The sequence below is a fragment of the Bos mutus genome, chromosome 15 (genome assembly GCF_027580195.1).
Source record: "Bos mutus isolate GX-2022 chromosome 15, NWIPB_WYAK_1.1, whole genome shotgun sequence".
Taxonomy (NCBI): domain Eukaryota; kingdom Metazoa; phylum Chordata; class Mammalia; order Artiodactyla; family Bovidae; genus Bos; species Bos mutus.
The window spans coordinates 63838587-63859197 of record NC_091631.1 but is presented as its reverse complement, the minus strand read 5'-3'; the positions used below and the strand labels follow the sequence as shown (position 1 = coordinate 63859197).

Here is a 20611-nt window from a genome sequence, read left to right as displayed (position 1 = left end):
TTTGCTACGTGAATCCCTTAGGTAACAAGTTTTTATCTTTTTACTTTGTGTGTCAGTCTTTAGTGGCTGTATTTTCCTCCTGCTGCTGCTGCTGCTAAGTCGCTTCAGTCGTGTCCGACTCTGTGCGACCCCATAGACAGCAGCCCACCAGGCTCCCCCGTCCCTGGGATTCTCCAGGCAAGAACACTGGAGTGGGTTGCCATTTCCTTCTCCAATGCATGAAAGTGAAAAGTGAAAGGGAAGTTGTTCAGTCGTGTCCGACTCTTAGCGACCCCATGGACTGCAGCCCACCAGGCCCCTCTGTCCATGGGATTTTCCAGGCAAGAGTACCAGAGTGGGTTGCCAGTGCCTTCTCCATATTTTCCTCCTACTGAATCCATATTCCAGAGGCCGCCTCCCTGGGAGCCCCTTCTTTTGTGGCACTTGGGCTGAGCCTCACCTGCCTCCAGGCCCAGCGGACAGCCCAGCTCCTATGCACTGCTGACTCACAGAGCTGCTGGTGTCTAGTCACTTCTTCTCGCTAGCTGACTGGCTTGAGTAAATTATTTCAAGCTTTCTAGGTCTCAGTTTTCTCATCTGTGAAAAGAACTGTACCTGCTTCATATGATTGTTGTGAAGATTTAATAGATAATTACATTAAAAGGGTCTAGAATACAAAGCGCTCCATAGCACTCAGTATGACTCACATTTAGGTAAAGAGTACCCAAGCTTGGCACTTACCCACTTCTCTCTTCTCAGCCCAGGGTTCCCTCTCAACGTAGAGCTGTTTTCAGGACCTAACTGCATGTCCCTCCACTATCTGGACACTGCTTGTACCCCCATGTGAGAATCCCTGCCTTCTCCACATCCTGCCACAAATATTGCTGGCAGACGCTGGCAGGAGAGTGAGGAATGAGTAATACTTTTTTCCCCAAACATACTGTCTGTGAGGAACAGTGTACTGGGGCCACCCTGTTGGCCTCCTACCTAAAATAGGATAAAACTCATAGAACCAAGTAAAACAGTTACCTTATTCTTCCTGAATTTCGTCATCTCTCTTTCTTCATTGCCACTAGTAAACACAGATCAACCATCTACAAGAAAAGGACAGTGCAAGATTCCTACCCGCTGAGTCTGTGGGCTGCAAAGTGTGCCACGGATAAAAAGAGTCAGGGGTGTAACTCAGGAGTGTGAACTTCTATTGTATCCATGGGGTAAATTGGTTACCTGAACTATAACTGTTCAAGTTCCACAATAAAGCAATGAATTGAACTGCTGAACTACAAGTAACCTGAGAGAAACAAGTCAAAAAAAGATTGGATTTTGACTGAGAACTATAAATAAAACACATCACTGGTTTATAAACTGCTCAGCGCTAGTGGTAAAGAACCTGCCTGCCAATGCAGGAGTCGTAAGATGCAGGTTTGATCCCTGGGTTGGGAAGATCCCCTAGAGAAGGGAATGGCAACCCACTCCAGTATTCTTGTCTGGAGAACCCTTTGGATAGAGGCATCTGGTGGGCTACAATCCATGGGGTTGCCAACAGTCGGACATAATGGAAGTGACTTAGGACAGCATAGCAATAGCACCCTCCACACTGGGCTTGGAAATCAAGTATGAAAGAAAGAGTTAGTCGCTCAGTATGTCCAACTCTTTGTGATCCCATGGACTGTAGCCCACCAAGATTCTCTGTCCATGGGATTCCCCAGGCAAGAATACTGGAGTGGGTTGCCATGACCTTCTCCAGGGGATCTTCCCGACTCTGGGATCAAACCCAGATCTCCCTCACTGAAGACAGATTCTTTACTATCTGAGCCACCAGGGAGCAGGGGGAAATCAAGGGTATCAGGATCTTACTTCTCAGGCCTCCGTGCCTTGAATAGTATTTGGCTTGTGGCAGTAAGCTGTTCCTGATCTGCAGTCCTGGCTTCAAGCCTCCCACAGGAAGGTTCCTTTTAATGCTCCAAATCCCTTCCAGGGCCACTGTCAATATTTTCAAAAGCAAGATAATGATTATTAGTTTCTACTGTTTTTAGCACAGAGTGTTTTTAAACTATTTACCTGGTGATTATTTTTCTCAGATTTGGGTGGAGACTTACTTGAGTTAATTACACTACCCAAAGACTTTAGCATTTGTTTAATGTGTAATTCCAGTTCATTTGTTCAATTATTTCCTATGCAGTTAAACATCTACAGTGCTACTAATTTAACTTCCCCTAAAGAAAGAGCTGAAAAGTCAATAAAGAAACCAACAGCAAAACACAGAGAAATTAGGAATACGTAATAGGTAAAATGTGGACTTCATTGGTCAGTCTTATCTGATTCTGATTTAACTTCTAGAAGCACAAAATATTTCCAAAGATAACATAACCTAAAGTTACCAGATTAACTCCTCCAGTAGATCCTACAATCCTTTAAACTAGATGCTGGTTAATCTTCCCCTTGAAACAGTAAACTAACTGGAAAACATCACTGCAAAATATTTGTAACGTAATGTCTACTAAGAGGAGGTGGCAAGAATACACAGAAGAACTGTACAAGAAAGATCTTCATGAACCAGATAATCATGAAGGTGTGATCACCCACCCTCACCTAGAGCCTGACATCCTGGAATGTGAAGTCAGGTGGGCCTTAGGAAGCATCACTACGAACAAAGCTAGTAGAGGTGATGGAATTCCAGTTGAGCTATTTCAAATCCTAAAAGATGATGCTGTGAAAGTGCTGCATTCAATATGCCAGCAAATGTGGGAAACTCAGCAGTGGCCACAGGACTGGAAAAGGTCAGTTTTCATTCTAGTCCCAAAGAAAGGTAATACCAAAGAATGTTCAAACTACCACACAAGTGCACTCATCTCACACGCTAGTAAAGTAATGCTCAGGATTCTCCAAGCCAGGCTTCAGCAATATGTAAACCATGAACTTCCAGGTGTTCAAGCCGGTTTTAGAAAAGGCAGAGGAACCAGAGATCAAATTGACAACATCTGCTGGATCATTGAAAAACCAAGAGAGTTCCAGAAAAACATCTATTTCTGCTTTATTGACTATGCCAAAGCCTTTGACTATGTGGATCACAATAAACTGTAGAAAATTCTGAAGGAGATGGGAATACCAGACCACCTGACCTGCCTCCTGAGAAACCTGTATACAGGTCAGGAAGCAACAGTTAGAACTGGACATGGAACAATAGACTGGTTCCAAATAGGAAAAGGAGTTCATCAAGGCTGTATATTGTCACCCTGTTTATTTAACTTATATGCAGAGTACATCATGAGAAATGCTGGGCTAGAAGAAGCACAAGCTGGAATCAAGATTGCCAGGAGAAATATCAATAACCTCAGATATGCAGAAGACACCACCCTTGTGGCAGAAAGTGAAGAAGAACTAACGAGCCTCTTGATGAAAGTGAAAGAGGAGTGTGAAAAAGTTGGCTTAAAGCTCAACATTCAGAAAACTAAGATCATGGCTTCTGGTCCCATCACTTCATGGGAAATAGATGGGGAAACAGTGGAAACAGTGTCAGACTTTATTTTTCTGGGCTCCAAAATCACTGCAGATGGTGACTGCAGCCATGAAATTAAAAGACGCTTACTCCTTGGAAGGAAAGTTATGACCAACCTAGATAGCATATTCAAAAGCAGAGACATTACTTTGCCAACAAAGGTCCGTCTAGTCAAGGCTATGGTTTTTCCAGTAGTCATATATGGATGTGAGAGTTGGACTATAAAGAAAGCTGAGCGCTGAAGAATTGATGCTTTTGAACTGTGGTGTTGGAGAAGTCTCTTGAGAGTCCCTTGGACTGCAAGGAGATCCAACCAGTCCATCCTAAAGGAGACCAGTCCTGGGTGTTCATTGGAAGGACTGATGTTGAAGCTGAAACTCCAATACTTTGGCCACCTGATGCGAAGAGCTGAGTCATTTGAAAAGACCCTGATGCTGGGAAAGATTGAGGGCAGGAGGAGAAGGGGACGACAGAGGATGAGATGGCTGGATGGCATCACCGACACAACGGACATGGGTTTGGGTGGACTCCAGGAGTTGGTGATGGACAGGGAGGCCTGGCATGCTGCGGTTCATGGGGTCACAAAGAGTCTGACACGGCTGAGGGACTGAACTGAACTGAATGTCTACTCATTGCAAAAGGCAAGTTATAGTCCTAAATCCTGATACTGTCAATAAGTGTTGGCTTAGTAATGATTTGCACTGGGCTTTTCTATGTATCTTAAAATCACATGTTTACATTTGGGGAGTCAGTTAACAAGTATTTAGTGAGAATTTACTGTGTAGAAAACTGTGACCCAAGTTAAACAAAGAAGTGAATTCAGGTAAGTGCCATTAAGTTGGTTTTCCCATTTCTGAAGCTACAAATGTTAATATCCAATATTCTCCATAGACGTAAGGTTTCCCATGGCAAACACAGTGACATGACCCCTCCTGAACGGAGTCTATAGCAGGTAATGACTGGGGGCACAGCCTTTGGGATCCGAGGCGATCTGGGTTTCAGTCCCTTCCCTACCACCTACCAGTTTTATGACTTTGGGCAAATCATTTAATCCAGTATGTGTCAGTCCTCTCACGGGGATGACAGTGATATCTACCTTGAAGGATTGTTGTTGCATTTGGATGAAATGGACATAAGTGCTTTGTACCCAATAGATAGTAGCTTTTTTTTTTTTTTTTTTACAGAGACAATGATTTTCCTGTCCAAGAGACTCTGTTTCCAGAGGCATAGTCATTGAACTGACTCACTGAACTGACTCCTTCTCTGCTCCTGAATGGAGTGGCTGAAGCTATCTGTCAAGATTAGTTCCCCGCTCCTTTCTAAAGACCTTCAAGGAAGCCTCCACAACCTCCTTCTGCCAAGACCTTACAAAATTCAAGCTGTTTCTAATATCTAACCCAAATCTTCTCTTGACTGATCAAGGCAGTTTCCTCTTTTGCCCTGTGTAGACATAGAAAAGGGTAATAAACTCTTAGATGAAGGAGTCCACAAACATTTATTCAGTACTCTCTGTGACACCCTATGTGACACTAAGGAAATACGTTTCGATTTATTCCATATTGTGGGAAGGTCTGGTAAATAGAAAACAGTTAAAAATCCAGAGGCAGGGACTTCCCTGGTGGTCCTGTGGATAAGACTCCGTGCTCCCAATGCAGTTGGCTGAGTTCTATCCCCGGTCAGGGAACTAGATCTCACATGCCACAACTAAGAGTTCATATACAGCAACTAAGACCCAGTACAGCTAAATAAATAAATATGAAAAAAAAAAAAAAAGATCCGGGGCAAAACTCTGTAGAAAACCCATCTCAAATTAGATGCAAAGATTGTACCAATCTAATTTCGTTTGCTCTTTCAGATGCAAGCACAACTTGATAGAAACAATCTGTTGCTGTTGTTGTTTATTCCCTAAGTCACGTCCAATTTTTTGCAACCCCTTGGACTGTAACCCACCAGGCTCCTCTGTCCTTGGGATTTCCCAGGCAAGAATACTGGCGTGGGTTGCCATTTTCTTCTCCAGGGGATCTTCCTGACACAGGGATCAAAGCCGAGTCTCCTGAATCGGCAGGAGGATGCTTTACTGCTGAGCCAACAGGGAAGCCCTAACAGAGAAAGTACCTGAAACACGAATGCATATGCCCAGAAACACCTGGGTGAGAAAAGAAAACTCTCAAAGCAGAATACTGTTAGTCACAAGCATTTATTGTACTTGGGGATAGAGGCTGCTGGGATAAATAGCGTGATTTTGAGCAGATAGGATATTTTTGGATGAAAATGTTACGGAAAGTGATACATTCTCCTGGAGGAAAAGAGGACCAATAAGAAGTATGAATACCCGTTGAAGCAGCGGCATCTTTAAAGGGAGCTTCAGCCTCTAAGCTCTGGGCAAACGCTTTCCAGGTGGAGACAGGAAGACAAGGACGGGGAGGGGTGGAGCTGGCCAGAGAGACCTCTGCTGGCAGCTTAACCTGAAAAGAGAAGCAGGCACAGAGAGAAGCCAGGAGAAAAGAATTAAGTCCTTTCTGGAAGGTAGAAATATTATAGAGATTCTTTTCTTTCTTCTCTTTTCTTGCCTCCAAGCCTATTCTACTCAGAAATCTTTTTAGGTGTGTTTTTATCCTGAATTTGAAAGTTACAGAGCAAAGTCTTTATGCTGAAAATTTTGGCCGATGGGATCTGACCTGGTCTGACAGAGAAAGCTGCCCTTTAAAAACATTTTTGTTTCCTTCAGCTGTCTCCAGACTGTGAATAATGAACATTAGACCTTGAGAAGCCAGCTTAGAAACATACTGTCCATGCTTCCTTTGTGTAAACGTGGTCAGAGGAAGAAAATTTCAAGTCATTTAAACTTTTGTTTGGTGACTTCTGAGCTCTGTAATTATCTCTTTTTTTTTTGGTAATTATTTTAACATGCTTTTGGTGTCTAGTAAGTTCCTTGTATATTGCAGGTACAAAAACATTTTTGTTGAATGTGTTAATGAATAGCAAAAATATCCGCAATTGCTGGGTAACGTTTTACATTTCTTAAATTTATACTAAACATAATAAACCAGACTCAAAGTAAGTTTGCATGCATTCAGGCACATATAGACACAAATGAATGTGTCTGGTAGCACACTCCCAAAATTAATCAGGAAATAGAATGTTGTGTAAGAGAAAACTAGTAAGCTTCATTCATCAAATTTTTCACGACTACCATAAACTCTGCTAGTTTTAGCCAGAAAAATACAAAAAACCCTAGCAACTTAAAAACATTAAATTAGTACATTAATTTACTTCTGTGTGGTTCTCTTACAGAATTTTTTGAAATGTAGATATTGTTTTAAAATCAATGGCAAAATGAATGCAATAGTCCTGTAATGCATGCCTCATAAACCTACCTCTTCTTTTAAAAAACTTGGAAGGAGGGGAAAAATTTCAGGGAACCACTAAAAATACATGAATTATCAGTTCAGTTCAGTTCAGTCGCTCAGTCTGACGACTCTTCGCGACCCCATGAATCGCAGCACGCCAGGCCTCCCTGTCCATCACCAACTCCCGGAGTTCACTCAGACTCACGTCCATCGAGTCAGTGATGCCATCCAGCCATCTCATCCTCTGTTGCCCCCTTCTCCTCCTGCCCCCAATCTCTCCCAGCATCAGTCTTTTCCAATGAGTCAACTCTTCACATGAGGTGGCCAAGCACTGGAGTTTCAGCTTTAGCATCATTCCCTCTAAAGAACTCCCAGGGCTGATCTCCTTCAGAATGGACTGGTTGGATCTCTTTGCAGTCCAAGGGACTCTCAAGAGTCTTCTCCAACACCACAGTTCAAAAGCATCAATTCTTCGGTGCTCAGCCTTCTTCACAGTCCAACTCTCACATCCATACATGACCACTGGAAAAACTATAGCCTTGACTAGATGGACCTTTGTTGGCAAAGTAATGTCTCTGCTTTTGAATATGCTATCTAGGTTGGTCATAACTTTCCTTCCAAGGAGTAAGTGTCTTTTAATTTCATGGCTGCAGTCACCATCTGCAGTGATTTTGGAGCCCAGAAAAATAAAGTCTGACACTGTTTCCACTGTTTCCCCATCTATTTCCCATGAAGTGATGGGACTGGATGCCATGATCTTCGTTTTCTGAATGTTGAGCTTTAAGCCAACTTTTTCACTCTCCACTTTCACTTTTATCAAGAGGCTTTTGAGTTCCTCTTCACTTTCTGCCATAAGGGTGGTGTCATCTGCATATCTGAGGTTATTTATATTTCTCCCTGCAATCTTGATTCCAGCTTGTGCTTCTTCCAGTCCAGCGTTTCTCATGATGTACTCTGCATATAAGTTAAATAAGCAGGGTGATAATGTACAGCCTTGACGTTCTCCTTTTCCTATTTGGAACCAGTCTGTTGTTCCATGTCCAGTTCTAACTGTTGCTTCCTGACCTGTATATAGATTTATCAAGAGGCAGGTCAGGTGGTCTGGTATTCCCATCTCATGAAGAATTTTCCACAGTTTATTGTGATCCACACAAAGGCTTTGGCATAGTCAATAAAGCAGAAATAGATGTTTTTTTGGAACTCTCTTGGTTTTTTGATGATCCAGAAGATGTTGGCAATTTGATCTCTGGTTCCTCTGCCTTTTCTAAAACAAGCTTGAAGATCAGGAAGTTCACAGTTCACGTATTGCTAAAGCCTGGCTTGGAGAATTTTGAGTATTACTTTAATAGCGTGTGAGATGAGTGCAATTGTGCGGTAGTTTGAGCATTCTTTGGCATTGCCTTTCTTTGGGATTAGAATGAAAACTGACCTTTTCTAGTCCCATGGCCACTGCTGAGTTTTCCAAATTTGCTGGCATATTGAGTGAAGCACTTTCACAGCATCATCTTTCAGGATTTGAAATAGCTCAACTGGAATTCCATCACCTCCACTAGCTTTGTTCATAGTGATGCTTTCTAAGGCCCACTTGACTTCACATTCCAGGATGTCTAGCTCTAGGTCAGTGATCACACCATCGTGATTATCTGGGTCATGAAGATCTTGTTTGTACAGTTCTTCTGTGTATTCTTGCCACCTCTTCTTAATATCTTCTGCTTCTGTGTTAGCTAAATTCTTTACTTATCCAGAAAGTTACATGGTGGTGGTCAGCCATTTAGTTGCTAAGTGAAAGTAAAGTGAAGTCGCTCAAGTCGTGTCCGACTCTTTGCGACCCCATGGACTGTAGCCCACCAGGCTCCTCTGTCCATAGAATTCTCCAGGCAAGAGTACTGGAGTGGGTTGCCATTTCTTCCTCCAGGGGGTATTCCCGACCCAGGGATTGAACCCTGGTCTCCCGCATTGCACTCAGACACTTAACCGTCTGAGCCATCAGGGAAGCTCAGACCCTCATGGACTGTAGCCCACCAGGTTCCTCTGTCTATTAGATTTCCCAGGCAAGAACACTGGAGTAGGCTGCCATTTCCTTCTCCAGGGCATCTTCTGACCCAGGGATTGACCCACATCTCCTATATTACAGGGCTTCCCAGGTGGTGTTAGTGCTAAAGAACCTGGCTGCCAATGTAGGAGATGTAAGAGATTTGAGTTTGGTCCCTGGGTTGGGAAGATCCCTTGGAGAAGGAAATGGTAACCCAGTCCAGTATTCTTGCCTGGAGAATCCCATGGACAGAGGGGCCTGGTGGTCTACAGTCTATGGAGTCGCAAAGAGTCGGACACAACTGAGCACTGAGCACACACACACTTCTGTACTACAGCTGGTCTCCTGCACTGCTGATCAGAAAACCGCATTTCTTTTCCTCAGGATGATGAGATTCTGTAGATCCAGGCCCAATGGCTTATCTGACAGAACGTGTAAAGCCTCTGAAACCTGTTCTATCTCAGGTTTGAACCTGAACCTGGATAAGATCATGACAATCTTGTGTTAACCGAAAATAATACTATTTGCTACCAATGCAGTTTCAAATCTTTTTTCCCTCTAAGAAAATATAATCTTATAAAGTATAACCCAGTGACAAAGAGCAAAGATATCAGCTTCAGATGAACCTACATTCATGTATCAGTTATTCCACTGAGTGGCAACAGTTACTGTACCTTCCCCTAGTCTCAGCTTCTAGAGCTACAAAATGGGAAGAACAGTGATACGGAAAGAGTAAAGGGACAAAGTAGGAGATTAAATAGCTAATCCCACTGGGGGACTGTAAGTGAAGCAAAAGGTATAGGAGACTCCTGTAAGTTAATGATAACTCAAGGAAGCAGACTTGCTTAACAACAAAACCAAGTAGGCTTGTTTAGCAACAACAACATGTAACAAGAGCAAGAGACATGCCCCCAAACACTAAAACAATGCTAGAAGTGAGGCCCAGTGAGGTCAATAAGTTAACGATTCCCAGGATTTAGATAGGCTTCGGTGTACTCCGGGAGTTGATGATGGACAGGGAGGCCTGGCGTGCTGCAATTCATGGGGTCGCAAAGAGCTGGACACGACTGAGTGACTGAACTGAACTGAACTGGGTGTATATAAAGAACAGTATATATTGCTTAAATTCAAATAAAAATATATATTCATATGTGTATATACACATAGAAAAGAGAGAGAGAAAGGGCCAGGCAAATAATATAAGTAAGTAGAGGAGGCTAGAGGTAAGAAATAATTGGCTCTCCCAGTTTTTTCTTTTTCCACATTTATTGGAGGCATGGATACCACAGAAATACTTTTTTTCTTATTTCTACCACTTGCTGCATGGAAGAACAACAAACCTAGACATCATATTAAAAAAACAGAGACATCACTTTGCTGACAAAGGTCTGTATAGTCAAAGCTTTGGTTTTGCCAGTAGTCATGTACAGATGTGAGAGTTGGACCATACATAAGGCTGAGTGCTGAATAAATGATGCTTTTGAACTGTGGTCCTGGAGAAGACTCTCAAGGGAATTTCAAGAATAACTGTGTGGCTAAAGTGGAGTCAGAGAGTATGGGAGATGAGTTCACAGAGGTGAGCAGGCCACACGACAAAGTTGAAATTTAGCCTAAGGAAAATAAGAAGGCATTGGAGAGCTTTAAGCATGGTGGTGATGGGCAAAGATTTATGTTTGTCAGAGATGCCTCTGGTTTCTGAGAAGAGAATAGACTGCAGGGGGAAGGAGTAGAAATTGTCAGTGGGGGCTATTGCTGAGCCTGCAAGAGACGAGTGGGGTTTGGAGCAGGTGATTGTGGGCAAAGTGGTCGCTATTGTTCAGCTGCTTAGTCATGTCTGACTCTTTGTGATCCCATGGACTGCAGCACACCAGGCTTCCCTGTCCATCACCATCTCCTGGAGCTTGTTCAAACTCATGTCTATTGAGTCAGTGATGCGATCCAACCATCTCATCGTCTGTTGTCCCCTTCTCCTGCCTTCAATCTTTCCCAGCATCAGGGTCTTTTCTAATGAGTCAGCCCTTCCCATCAGGTGGCCAAAGTACTGGAGCTTCAGTTTCAGCATCAGTCTTTCCAATGAATATTCAGGACTGATTTCCTTTAGGACTGACTGCTTTGATTTCCTTGCAGTCCAAGGGACTCTCAAGAGTCTTCTCCAGCATCACAGTTCAAAAGCATCAGTTTTTCAGTGCTTAGCCTTCTTTATGCTCCAACTCTCACATCCATACACGACTACTGGAAAAACCACACTTTTGACTAGACTGACCTTTGTTGGCAATATGCTGTCTAGTTTGGTCATAGCTTTTCTTCCAAGGAGTAAGTGTCTTTTAGTTTCATGGGTGCAGTCACCATCTGCAGTGATTTTGGAGCCCCCCAAAATAAAGTCTCTCACTGTTTCCACTGTTTCCCTATTTGCCATGAAGTGATGGGACCAGATGCCATGATCTTCATTTTTTGAATGTTGAGTTTTAAGCCAACTTTTTCACTCTCCTCTTTCACTTTCATCAAGAGGCTCTTTAGTTCTTCATCTTCTGCCATAATGGTGGTGTCATCTGCATATCTGAGGTTATTGATATTTCTCCCTGCAATCTTGATTCCAGCTTGTGCTTCCTCCAGCCCAGCATTTTGCATGATGTACTCTGCATGTGAGTTAAATAAGCAGGGTGACAATATGCAGCCTTAATGTACTCTTTCCCCAGTTTGGAACCAGTCTGTTGTTCCATGTCTGGTTCTACCTGTTGTTTCTTGACTGGCATACAGGTTTTTCAGGAGGAAGTTAGGGTGGTCTGGTATTCCTATCTCTTTCAGAATTTTCCATAGTTTGTTGTGATCCACACAGTCAAAGGCTTTAGCATAGTCAATGAAGCAGAAGTAGATGTTTTGGGCAAGGTGGGGAGATTTCAAATATCTTTCAAATGTAGATTTCACAGGATTCACTGATGGACTGACCATGGAGAGAGGATTTGCCTTCTAGGCCTAATCAACTGAGTGAATGGTGGTACCATTTCTTGAGATGGGGAAGACCCACTGAAGAGTGGGATTTAAAAGCTGGGATTTAGGGATGTCCTTGGTGGTCCAGTGGTTAAGATTTCACCTTCCAATGCAGAGGGTGCAGGTTTGATCCCTGGTCAGGGAATTTGGGCTTCCCTCGTAGCTAAATGGGTAAAGAATCTGCCTGCAATACAGGAGACCTGGGTTCAATCCCTGGGTTGGAAGATCCCCTGGAGAAGGGAATGGCACCCCAACTCCAGTATTCTTGCCTGGAGAATCCCATGGACAGAGGAGCCTGGCAGGCTACAGTTCACAGGGTCGCAAAAGTCGGACACGACTTAGAAACTAAAACACTACCACCAGGGAACGAAGATCCTGCATGCCTCGTGGCCAAAAACCCCAAACATAGAACAAAAACAATATTATAAAAGATTTAATAAAGACTTAAAATGGTCCATATTAAAATTTTTCAAAGATTTTTATTCAGTTCTGTTCTGGTCATGCTAAGTTTGAGAGGCCTTTAGATATCCAAGCCAAGTAGGCTTCTGGGAATTTGAAAATCAGAGGGCAGAGATATAAATTTTGGAGTTGTCAGCACAAGAGGGCCAAGTGTGATCTGCAGGGAGGGAGTATGGATACAGAAAAAGGTCTATGACTGAATTTTACACATTTTAGAGCATAGAAGAAGCAGAGTCAGAAAGGAGGATAGAGAACGGATGGTACAACTCAAACCAGGAGACTGGAGCATGGTGACCTGGAGGCTGAGCTGAGAAAGTGTTTCCGGGGAAGGAGTAAATGGTTATGTCATATGCTGTGGAGAAGTTGAGTTTGTGGATTGGATTTGACCTTGAAGATCACTACCTTTGACCTTAACAACAAAGGTCATTTGCAATCTGGAAAGGAACAATTTCCTTGTATGCGTGGAAGCAAAGGCCTAATTGGGATGGGTGACAGAGCCAATAAGTGAAAACGTAGAAATAATGGGTCTAACTTCTAACATCTAGGGATGGCTGCTTATAAGTCATGTGCGTGCGTGCTCAGTTGCTGTTGTATCTGACTCTTTTGCAACCCCATGGACTGTAGCCCACCAGGCTCCTCTTTCCATGAGATTTCCCAGGCAAGAACACTGGAGTGGGTTGCCATGCCTTCCTCTAGTGGGTTGTCATGCCTTTCTCTAAGGGATCTTCTCAACCCAGGGATCAAACCCCTTTCTCCTGCATCTCCCTCATTCACAGGCAGATTCTTTACTACTGCACTACCTTAGAAGACTACATTCAAGGTCCTAAAAATCCCTAAGAGTTTTATGCAGAATTCTGGGTGTGTGTGGCAAGGTGTGTCCTCCAGCAAGAGAGGCCGTATCTTTCTTCTGATATTTAAAAGAGTTTGTCACTGTAAACCTTGCAGTTTACAGTAGCTGATGAACACTGCCAGCCTTAGCTCTCGGGGCTAGGCTGGAAGAGTGTGGAACTCTCCCTATGTGCTAGTTTCCTGTTCTGGTCCACATGGGGCTTCCAGCCGTGAAAAGGAGAAGAAACGAAAAAGAAAAAATTTAGTAGGCTTCCGTTTTTTATCCATTAGAGCCCTTTAAAACTTAACATTACAGAAGCAATTCTCAGCTTTGAAATATTTTTTCTAGGCTAAAATAGCACCTCTGTGCGACCTCTGGTGGATGCTACAAAAAATGCAGCACCCCATGCGGTCTTCATTTTATATGAAAAATATTTAAGAAGTCTTCCCTGATAGCTCAGTTTGTAAAGAATCCACCTGCAAGGCAGGAGACCCCAGTTGGATTCCTGGGTCTGGAAGATCCTCTGCAGAAGGGATAGGCTACCCATTCCAGCATTCTTGAGCTTCCCTTGTGGCTCAGCTGGTAAAGAATCCATCCGCAATGCAGAAGACCTGGGTTCAGTACCTGGGTTGGGAAGATCCCCTGGAGAAGGAAAAGACTACCCACTCCAGAATTCTGGCCTGGAGAATTCCATGGACTGTATAGTCCATGGGGTAGCAAAGAGGTGGACATGACTGAGCCACTTTCACTTTCAATATTTAAGATTGCCTAGAAAAATAAATTTTTATAAACCAAATGATTTTTCCTAATTATTCAGACTGACATAAATAAATTTATCCATTAAGAATCAATACACCATCCAAATAGTGTATAAATGAGCTTTTATGTAATCTCTGAAATGAAGGGGACCCAAATACAATTGCAGATTGGGTTTCAGAGAAACAATTTAGTTGGTCATTCTGCATCCATCTGTAGAGTTCAAACTCTAAGACTTTAAACTTTCCTTCAAGACACTGTATGAACAAAATTAGCCATTCCTTTGACCTCTCTTTCCATAAGAATGGGTGAGGCAAGAAGACCTTAAAAGGCGTTTCTATGCTGGTTTTAAAATGTAAAGTGGAGGGAAAACAATTCTTAAAGGAAAAAGAAGACATTATTAAAAGCTGTAGTATCAATGTGGCATTGAAATAGATCAATGGGACAGAACAGGGAGTGAAGAAATAGGAAAACCCCATAAAGTGTGAAACTATGTCACAGAGTCTGAAAGTTGTACCTCTGGGCCTGCAGCCTCTGTTCTAATTTGGGTCCCACTAGCCTGGGCTTCCCAGGTGGCACCTATGGTAAAGAACATGCCTGCCAGTGCAGGAAATCTGAGACATGTTCGATCCCTGGGTCAGGAAGATCCCCTGGAGGAGGAAATGACTACCCACTCCAGTTTTCTTGCCTGGAGAATTCCACAGACAGAGGAGCCTGGTGGGCTGCAGTCCATAGGGTTGCAAAGAGTTGGACACGACTGAAGCAACTTAGCACAGCACAGCCCATTTTTCAACAATTCTCCTCAGAAAACGTCAAGTTCTCTACATACAGGAGTCATATCTCATTTCTTTTATATCTTCAAGCAACTGCTGGTATCCAAGAGGGTTTCAATAAAAACATGAAATATGCACCTAGTAATCACTGAGAAGGAACTATAAAAAATAAGGGGCTCTAGCAGTTTCAAAATAATGTCTATAAGGGATTCCTTAGAGCATGCATGTGTGTGTGCTCAGTTGCTTTAGTCATATCCAACTCTGTGCGACCCTAACCTGCCAGGCTCCTCTGTCCATGGGATTCTCCAGGTTAAGAATACTGTAGTGGGTTGCCATGCCCTCCTCCAGGGAATCTTCCTGACCCAGGGATCGAACCCACATCTCCTGCATGGATAGGCAGATTCTTTACCTCTGAGCTCTCAGGGAAACCCTCTTTAGAGCATATCTTTTTTCAAATGAATCATCAGTGTGAGCTATCAATGCCCAGACCATGTAACCCATATACTATGTGTATGTGAGATAAAATCCTGGGATGAATTCACCTATTTAAATGACTTAGATTCTTCTGAGTCAGTGATTTGCAAAGTGGGGTCTCTGGACCATCATCAACTTGGGACTTGGTAGAAATACAAATTCTTGGGCCCCATCCCAGACTTTCTAAGCCAGTTACTCTATAGATGGGGCTCAGCTGTCTGCTTTTAACCTGTAATTCCTAGATAATTCTGATGCAGTCAATACTTTGAGCATCACGGTTATTGGTACTACTTATGGAGAAGGCAATGGCACCCTACTCTAGTACTCTTGCCTGGAAAATCCAATGGGCAGAGGAGCCTGGTAGGCTGCAGTCCATGGGGTTGCTAAGAGTCAGGCACGACTGAGCGACTTCAATTTCACTTTTCACTTGCATGCATTGGAGAAGGAAATGGCAATCCATTCCAGTGTTCTTGCTTGGAGAATCCCAGGGACAGGGGGCCTGGTGGGCTGCCGTCTATGGGGTCGCACAGAGTCGGACATGACTGAAGTGACTTAGCAGCAGGAGCAGCATATTGATAAAAATTGAGGATGTTATTGTGCTTTCCAGACACTTGGAAAAAATTCTACTTATCATTAAGTAGAAATAAATCCACCAAAAATGTGGGACAGCAATGTAAATACATTAATTTATTTGGGCAAAGGCAAAATAATTATAAAATTATCCAAGAACCTCTCAGGGGGCTGTTTTTCTTTTAATACTCATGGTTTTACAATAAATAAAATAATCACTGCCATCAAACAGGTAATTTTATATCCATTTTGCAAATATACTTAATTTGTCGCTGAGATTACCTGCAGGTGGATGTTTAATGTGGCATTCATCTCTTTTAATATAAAGTTCTTCTTCGAGTACTTCCTTAATTCTTTTATGTGGTTCACAATATAAAAACTTCTTCCCTGTAAAGGTATTAACAAAATTGGTTACTTATCATAAATTCTGCCCAACCTTCTAGCCATTATTTACATAAATAACTATTTTTTAAAGAGACAAATCTTTCCATACAAATAACAGGTATTTCATCCTGCAGACTCTATTTTGGAAAGATCCCTTCCAGTGTAACTTTTAGCTTTGCCGGGGAGAACTTTATATTTTGTGGTTAAATTTCAGATAACTTATTTTAAGTATTATGAAGTAATATATGAAGTTTTCTTCATTAACTTGAAGAAAACTTTCATTTATTCAATAAATTCTTATTAAAGACATACTCTGTGCCAGGCATTTGGGGCAGAGGACACAGCAGTGAATAATAAAGATATATGGCGGCTCAGACGGTAAAGAATCTGCCTGGAATGTGGGAGACCTGGGTTTGATCCCTGGGTTGGGAAGATCCCCTGGAGAAGGGAAAGGCTACCCACTCCAGTATTCTGGAGAATTCCATGGACTGTATAGTCCATGGGGTCGCAAGAGTTGGACACGACTGAGCAACTTTCACTTTCATGCATAGAGCCTACAATCCAGATACATGATACAGAACAGTCTAGTAGTATTTCATCAGCTTTTTAAAAGAATAAACCTGAATTGTAGTGGAGTGTCACTAATGGACATATGACCTCTTCCTGACCTCCAAACCTGGCCCCACAAGACTTCACTGTTACAGTTGAGGATGGACTGTTTTTTCTAAGCTCTTTAGCTACATTTCTTCTGCTCAGCCCAGGGAGTCATCTGAGCCCATATGTCTCTCCAGACTCTCCTGTCAGCCCTTCTCTCTCTTGCTCTCTGAGCTCCGGCCACGTGGCCTTTCTGTCCATCCCCATACATTGTCTCTTTTGTACATTCTATTTTCTCTGCCTGAACTGTCCTTCTCATAATTATTTTTGCCTGGGTAACTTCTACCTGAATGTCAGGTCTAGGCTGAGATGTCAGTTCTTTAAGGAAATTTTCCTTGGCTCCACAATGTCCCTGGTTACTTTTTCTCATAGCATTCTCCTCTTTGCTTTCATTTGATTTATTGATTTATGGTTTACGGGCTGAATGGCAAACTCAGGACTCAAAGGGCCTTCCATACTTGGAATGAAGTGTTCATATCCATAGGATGGTATTGATGGGGATAATATAACGACCTGCATTTAGAACTAAACAGAGGAACTCCGTAAGTATAGGACAGAAAAGGCCTTGGTCAAATGTTTTCAATTGGACAGATGGGAAAAGAGAAACTAAGGATGTCATAGATTGCATTTGTTGTGTGTTAAGAATCTAATGTGTCTGCCTAAACAGCTATTGTGAATTTATATAGATTCACCTAATAGAAGTATAATGTTCAGATCAAGCAAAGTTATGGTCCTACCACACTACCCTAATCTGATGGTACCTAGAATACCGGATTCAGTGATTTAATAAAACGGAGAATATTGGGATAGTTCAGCCAGCATGGTGAGAGCACTACAAATTATTTTAAAGATAACACTAAAATGAATAAATAAAGGTAACACTGAGGCGATAAAAGATTTGGTGGGGCTCAAATGGCCACCGTTATATAATTCAAAGATGTTTCAGTGGGAAAGGGCCACATTTTATCTGTGTATATTTGGGAGCAGATGTGTGATTAGGGAGTAGAAGCTGTACAGACACTGAGGACCTTTCCAGAAAATAGAGACTGAAGACTTAAAAAAATTTTTTTTTGAAAATTAAATGGGTACTTGTGCCCATTTAATTTAACAGGTATGAATAATCTGTCTCTACTTGAGCTGAGGCCCTAAACAATGAGCTCAGGAAGGTTGAGGCAGGCACTCTTCATATGTTTCTACCCTGACTCTGTCAGCCCCTGAGTGTTTGGACACCAGCCTTAATTCATTACTCATTTCCCAGCAACTGCCCAATGGAAGGCACGCAATCAGGACTCAATATTTGTTCAACTGACAAGCAAATGGCTAATTCCACCTTTTACTCCTACAGCCAAAAGGAATAAAGAACCTCTAAATTCTAGTATCGCTTATGAGAAAATTTCCAGGTAGAATTTCAAGTCAGAGTAAGGAATTCCTTAAATATACTGAATACTTACATATACCCTGAACTTAGTTGCTCTAAATAAGGTCTCTGCCTGCTGTTGACAAGAACAAGAATGAGGCATCATAATCAAGTATATTGTGACTGATGCTGAGGAAAGAGGCAGGCAACAGCAGTTCTGAGGCTCCTAGGGAGGTGCGGGGCTCTCAAGAGGGGGTGTGTGGTCCCTGGGGGAGCGGAAGTCGAGCTGCTTCAGCCCAACCCTTGCTCTCTAGAGGGGTAATCAGCAAGGCTCTGCAGAATGGCTGGAATTGCTCACCTTCTTCAGACTATTATTTTCATCTTCATCATTCCTTAGCACCTACTGAAGACATGTGGGGCACACGGGGCTGGGAAATATCTGTAAATTTATGGAACAAGATGGATAAGCGCTTTGACCTGGCGCGGACTCAACTTTCAACTATGTTGGTTGTGAACCAGAATTGCTTTTTACTTCTTGCAAGGTTGTTTGTATGTTTGGCAGGGCAGGAGGAAACAGCAGCAGTGTGTTAACATGTGACCCATAATTGTGAGACTCTAAAAGGGTCAGGTAATCATAATTTATGAACGGAGAATCCAAGAGATGGGAGTTTAAGTGTTTGAAGGCGTTCTCCTGCACTGAGTGATGCTGGGCAAGGTACATCCTTTCCGCTAGTTTAGACTTTAGTTTCCCGGTTTGTAAAATGAAGGAATTGACAAAAATGATACGTGTATTTCCATGCGTGTGTATATAATTTATGTATTTAAAAATTAATTTCATATTTTATATGTAAAACAAATTTTTATATTTTACACAATTTTAATTAAAATATATTTTGTAATTTAATATTTTGAATACTATATGTATGTGTATTCATACGTACACAATTTTTTTCAATACCTTCCAGGCCAATGCCACTGCCCATTAAGTTGGAGGCTACCTGGGCTCAGATAACCTTTTATGAAGGAGGGCTTGGGGAAATGGACCAGATGCCTTTGGCCCTTACCTTTGCCAAAACAGCAACTCCAACCCCTCCCTCCAAAACCTTTGCGGCTTCAGCTAGTCCCACCGCAGTTTCCCCGTTCGCCTTTCACGGCTTCCCCTCGCCCACGTCCCTCCCACCGTGTCGACGGCTGGAAGGGAACTCACACTGCTTGCGGGACTCCTGGGGACCACCGCCGCCCGGTTCTCCGCGCACCGCCGCGCACCCCAGGCCTGCGGGAGGCCCGGGCTGCTCGCCATCGCGGCCAGCCTGAGGCACCGTCACGACTGCCGCGGCCTCCTCCTCCCTCATGGCGCCGGGGTCTTCGTGGCCGGCAGCCGGCTGGCCTTCTCTGCTCTGCCGCGGGCAGCCAGGGAACGCAAGGCGTCTCTGGTTGCCATGGTGACAGGATCCTCCCCTCTCCCCAGCCACCGCCTAGCAGCTCTATTATGCCGGTGTCTCCTGTGTTCCGCGCGCCCAGGAAGACAGGCGCTGGAGTTGGGGAGCTGTGATTACTTACCCACCAAAGCAAAGGACTTTCTGTTAATTTCTCGTGTGTTTGTCACAGCAGTTTCGCAAGAGAGGCTTTACTATTGCCTCGTAGGGAAGCTGAGATTCAAAAAGCTAAGAACATTGTCTGAAGTTAGGCAACCAGAAGTGGCACAAGCTGGAATCCGAATTCAGAAAAGTTTGGTCCCAGAGGCCAAAGAGTAGATAGCCACCTGGAACAGGTAAGAGCGGGAGCAGGGACTGGACACGTGAGTTCAGGCAAGGTCACTGGTTTCACGCAGTGATAATGTTTGTTGTGTCCCGGCTCCTTGCTACACACACAACATGATGGAATAAATCAATATTAAGGATTCCTAACTTTTGGATTGTAAATTCTTGTTGTTAAACAACTCTTGTAGTGTCCAAGCACTTTTGTATTCACAATCTATTTCAATCCATATAATAAGGGATTTTACAGATGAAGTCAAACTCAAAGTTCAATTTGAATAGCAAATGGGAAACTCTAGGGTTTTTGGAGTATGAGGTTGCTTTTGTTTTTGCAGTTATTTAAAACAATGTTGTGGTTTTACTTTTATGAAAGCTAAATGTGCAGAATTAAAAAGTTCTACAAGGAATGTAGTCCAATGCAACTGCCTCCATCTTACCTCCATTTTACTCCACTTTTCACATCTTTGGGCTGATAATTTAGTATCTACAACACATAACCAAATGCTTACTTTGCCGCTTTTTATATTTTTCAGTTTTAGGTATCATATCTTGATTTCCTAGTATAGGAGATGAGAATTTAGCTCTCTTCCATGCTTCCCACCTCACATGTACTTACTACACCTCAAGACTCTGAATGTAGATAAACTGAAATTTTTCCTAGAGTTTTTTCATTACTATGGCTATGTAAACTCTAATTGCAGACAAGTTTATCCATCACCTAATACCCTAGGGTCACTTTTTTCATTTGCA

The 20611-nt window shown here is 42.8% G+C and overlaps 1 protein-coding gene across 2 annotated transcripts in view; it reads right to left on the bottom strand.

Moving 5' to 3' along the window:
- The window catches only part of C15H11orf97 (chromosome 15 C11orf97 homolog), a 34336-nt gene extending 14747 nt beyond the window's left edge, over nucleotides 1–19589 (bottom strand). Inside the window, exons 1-3 of one of the 2 annotated variants that reach the window (XM_005890044.2) lie at nucleotides 19312–19578; nucleotides 15992–16096; nucleotides 1837–1962 (exon numbers count right to left, since the gene is read on the bottom strand). In XM_005890044.2, the coding sequence (XP_005890106.1) occupies nucleotides 1837–1962; nucleotides 15992–16096; nucleotides 19312–19456 (376 nt within the window). In that variant the 5' untranslated portion in view covers nucleotides 19457–19578. Of the gene's footprint in view, nucleotides 1–1836; nucleotides 1963–10269; nucleotides 11497–15991; nucleotides 16097–19311 lie in introns of those variants that run through there. The other variant, XM_070384287.1, reaches the window with a different exon arrangement.
- Between the last annotated feature and the right edge of the window lie 1022 nt (nucleotides 19590–20611).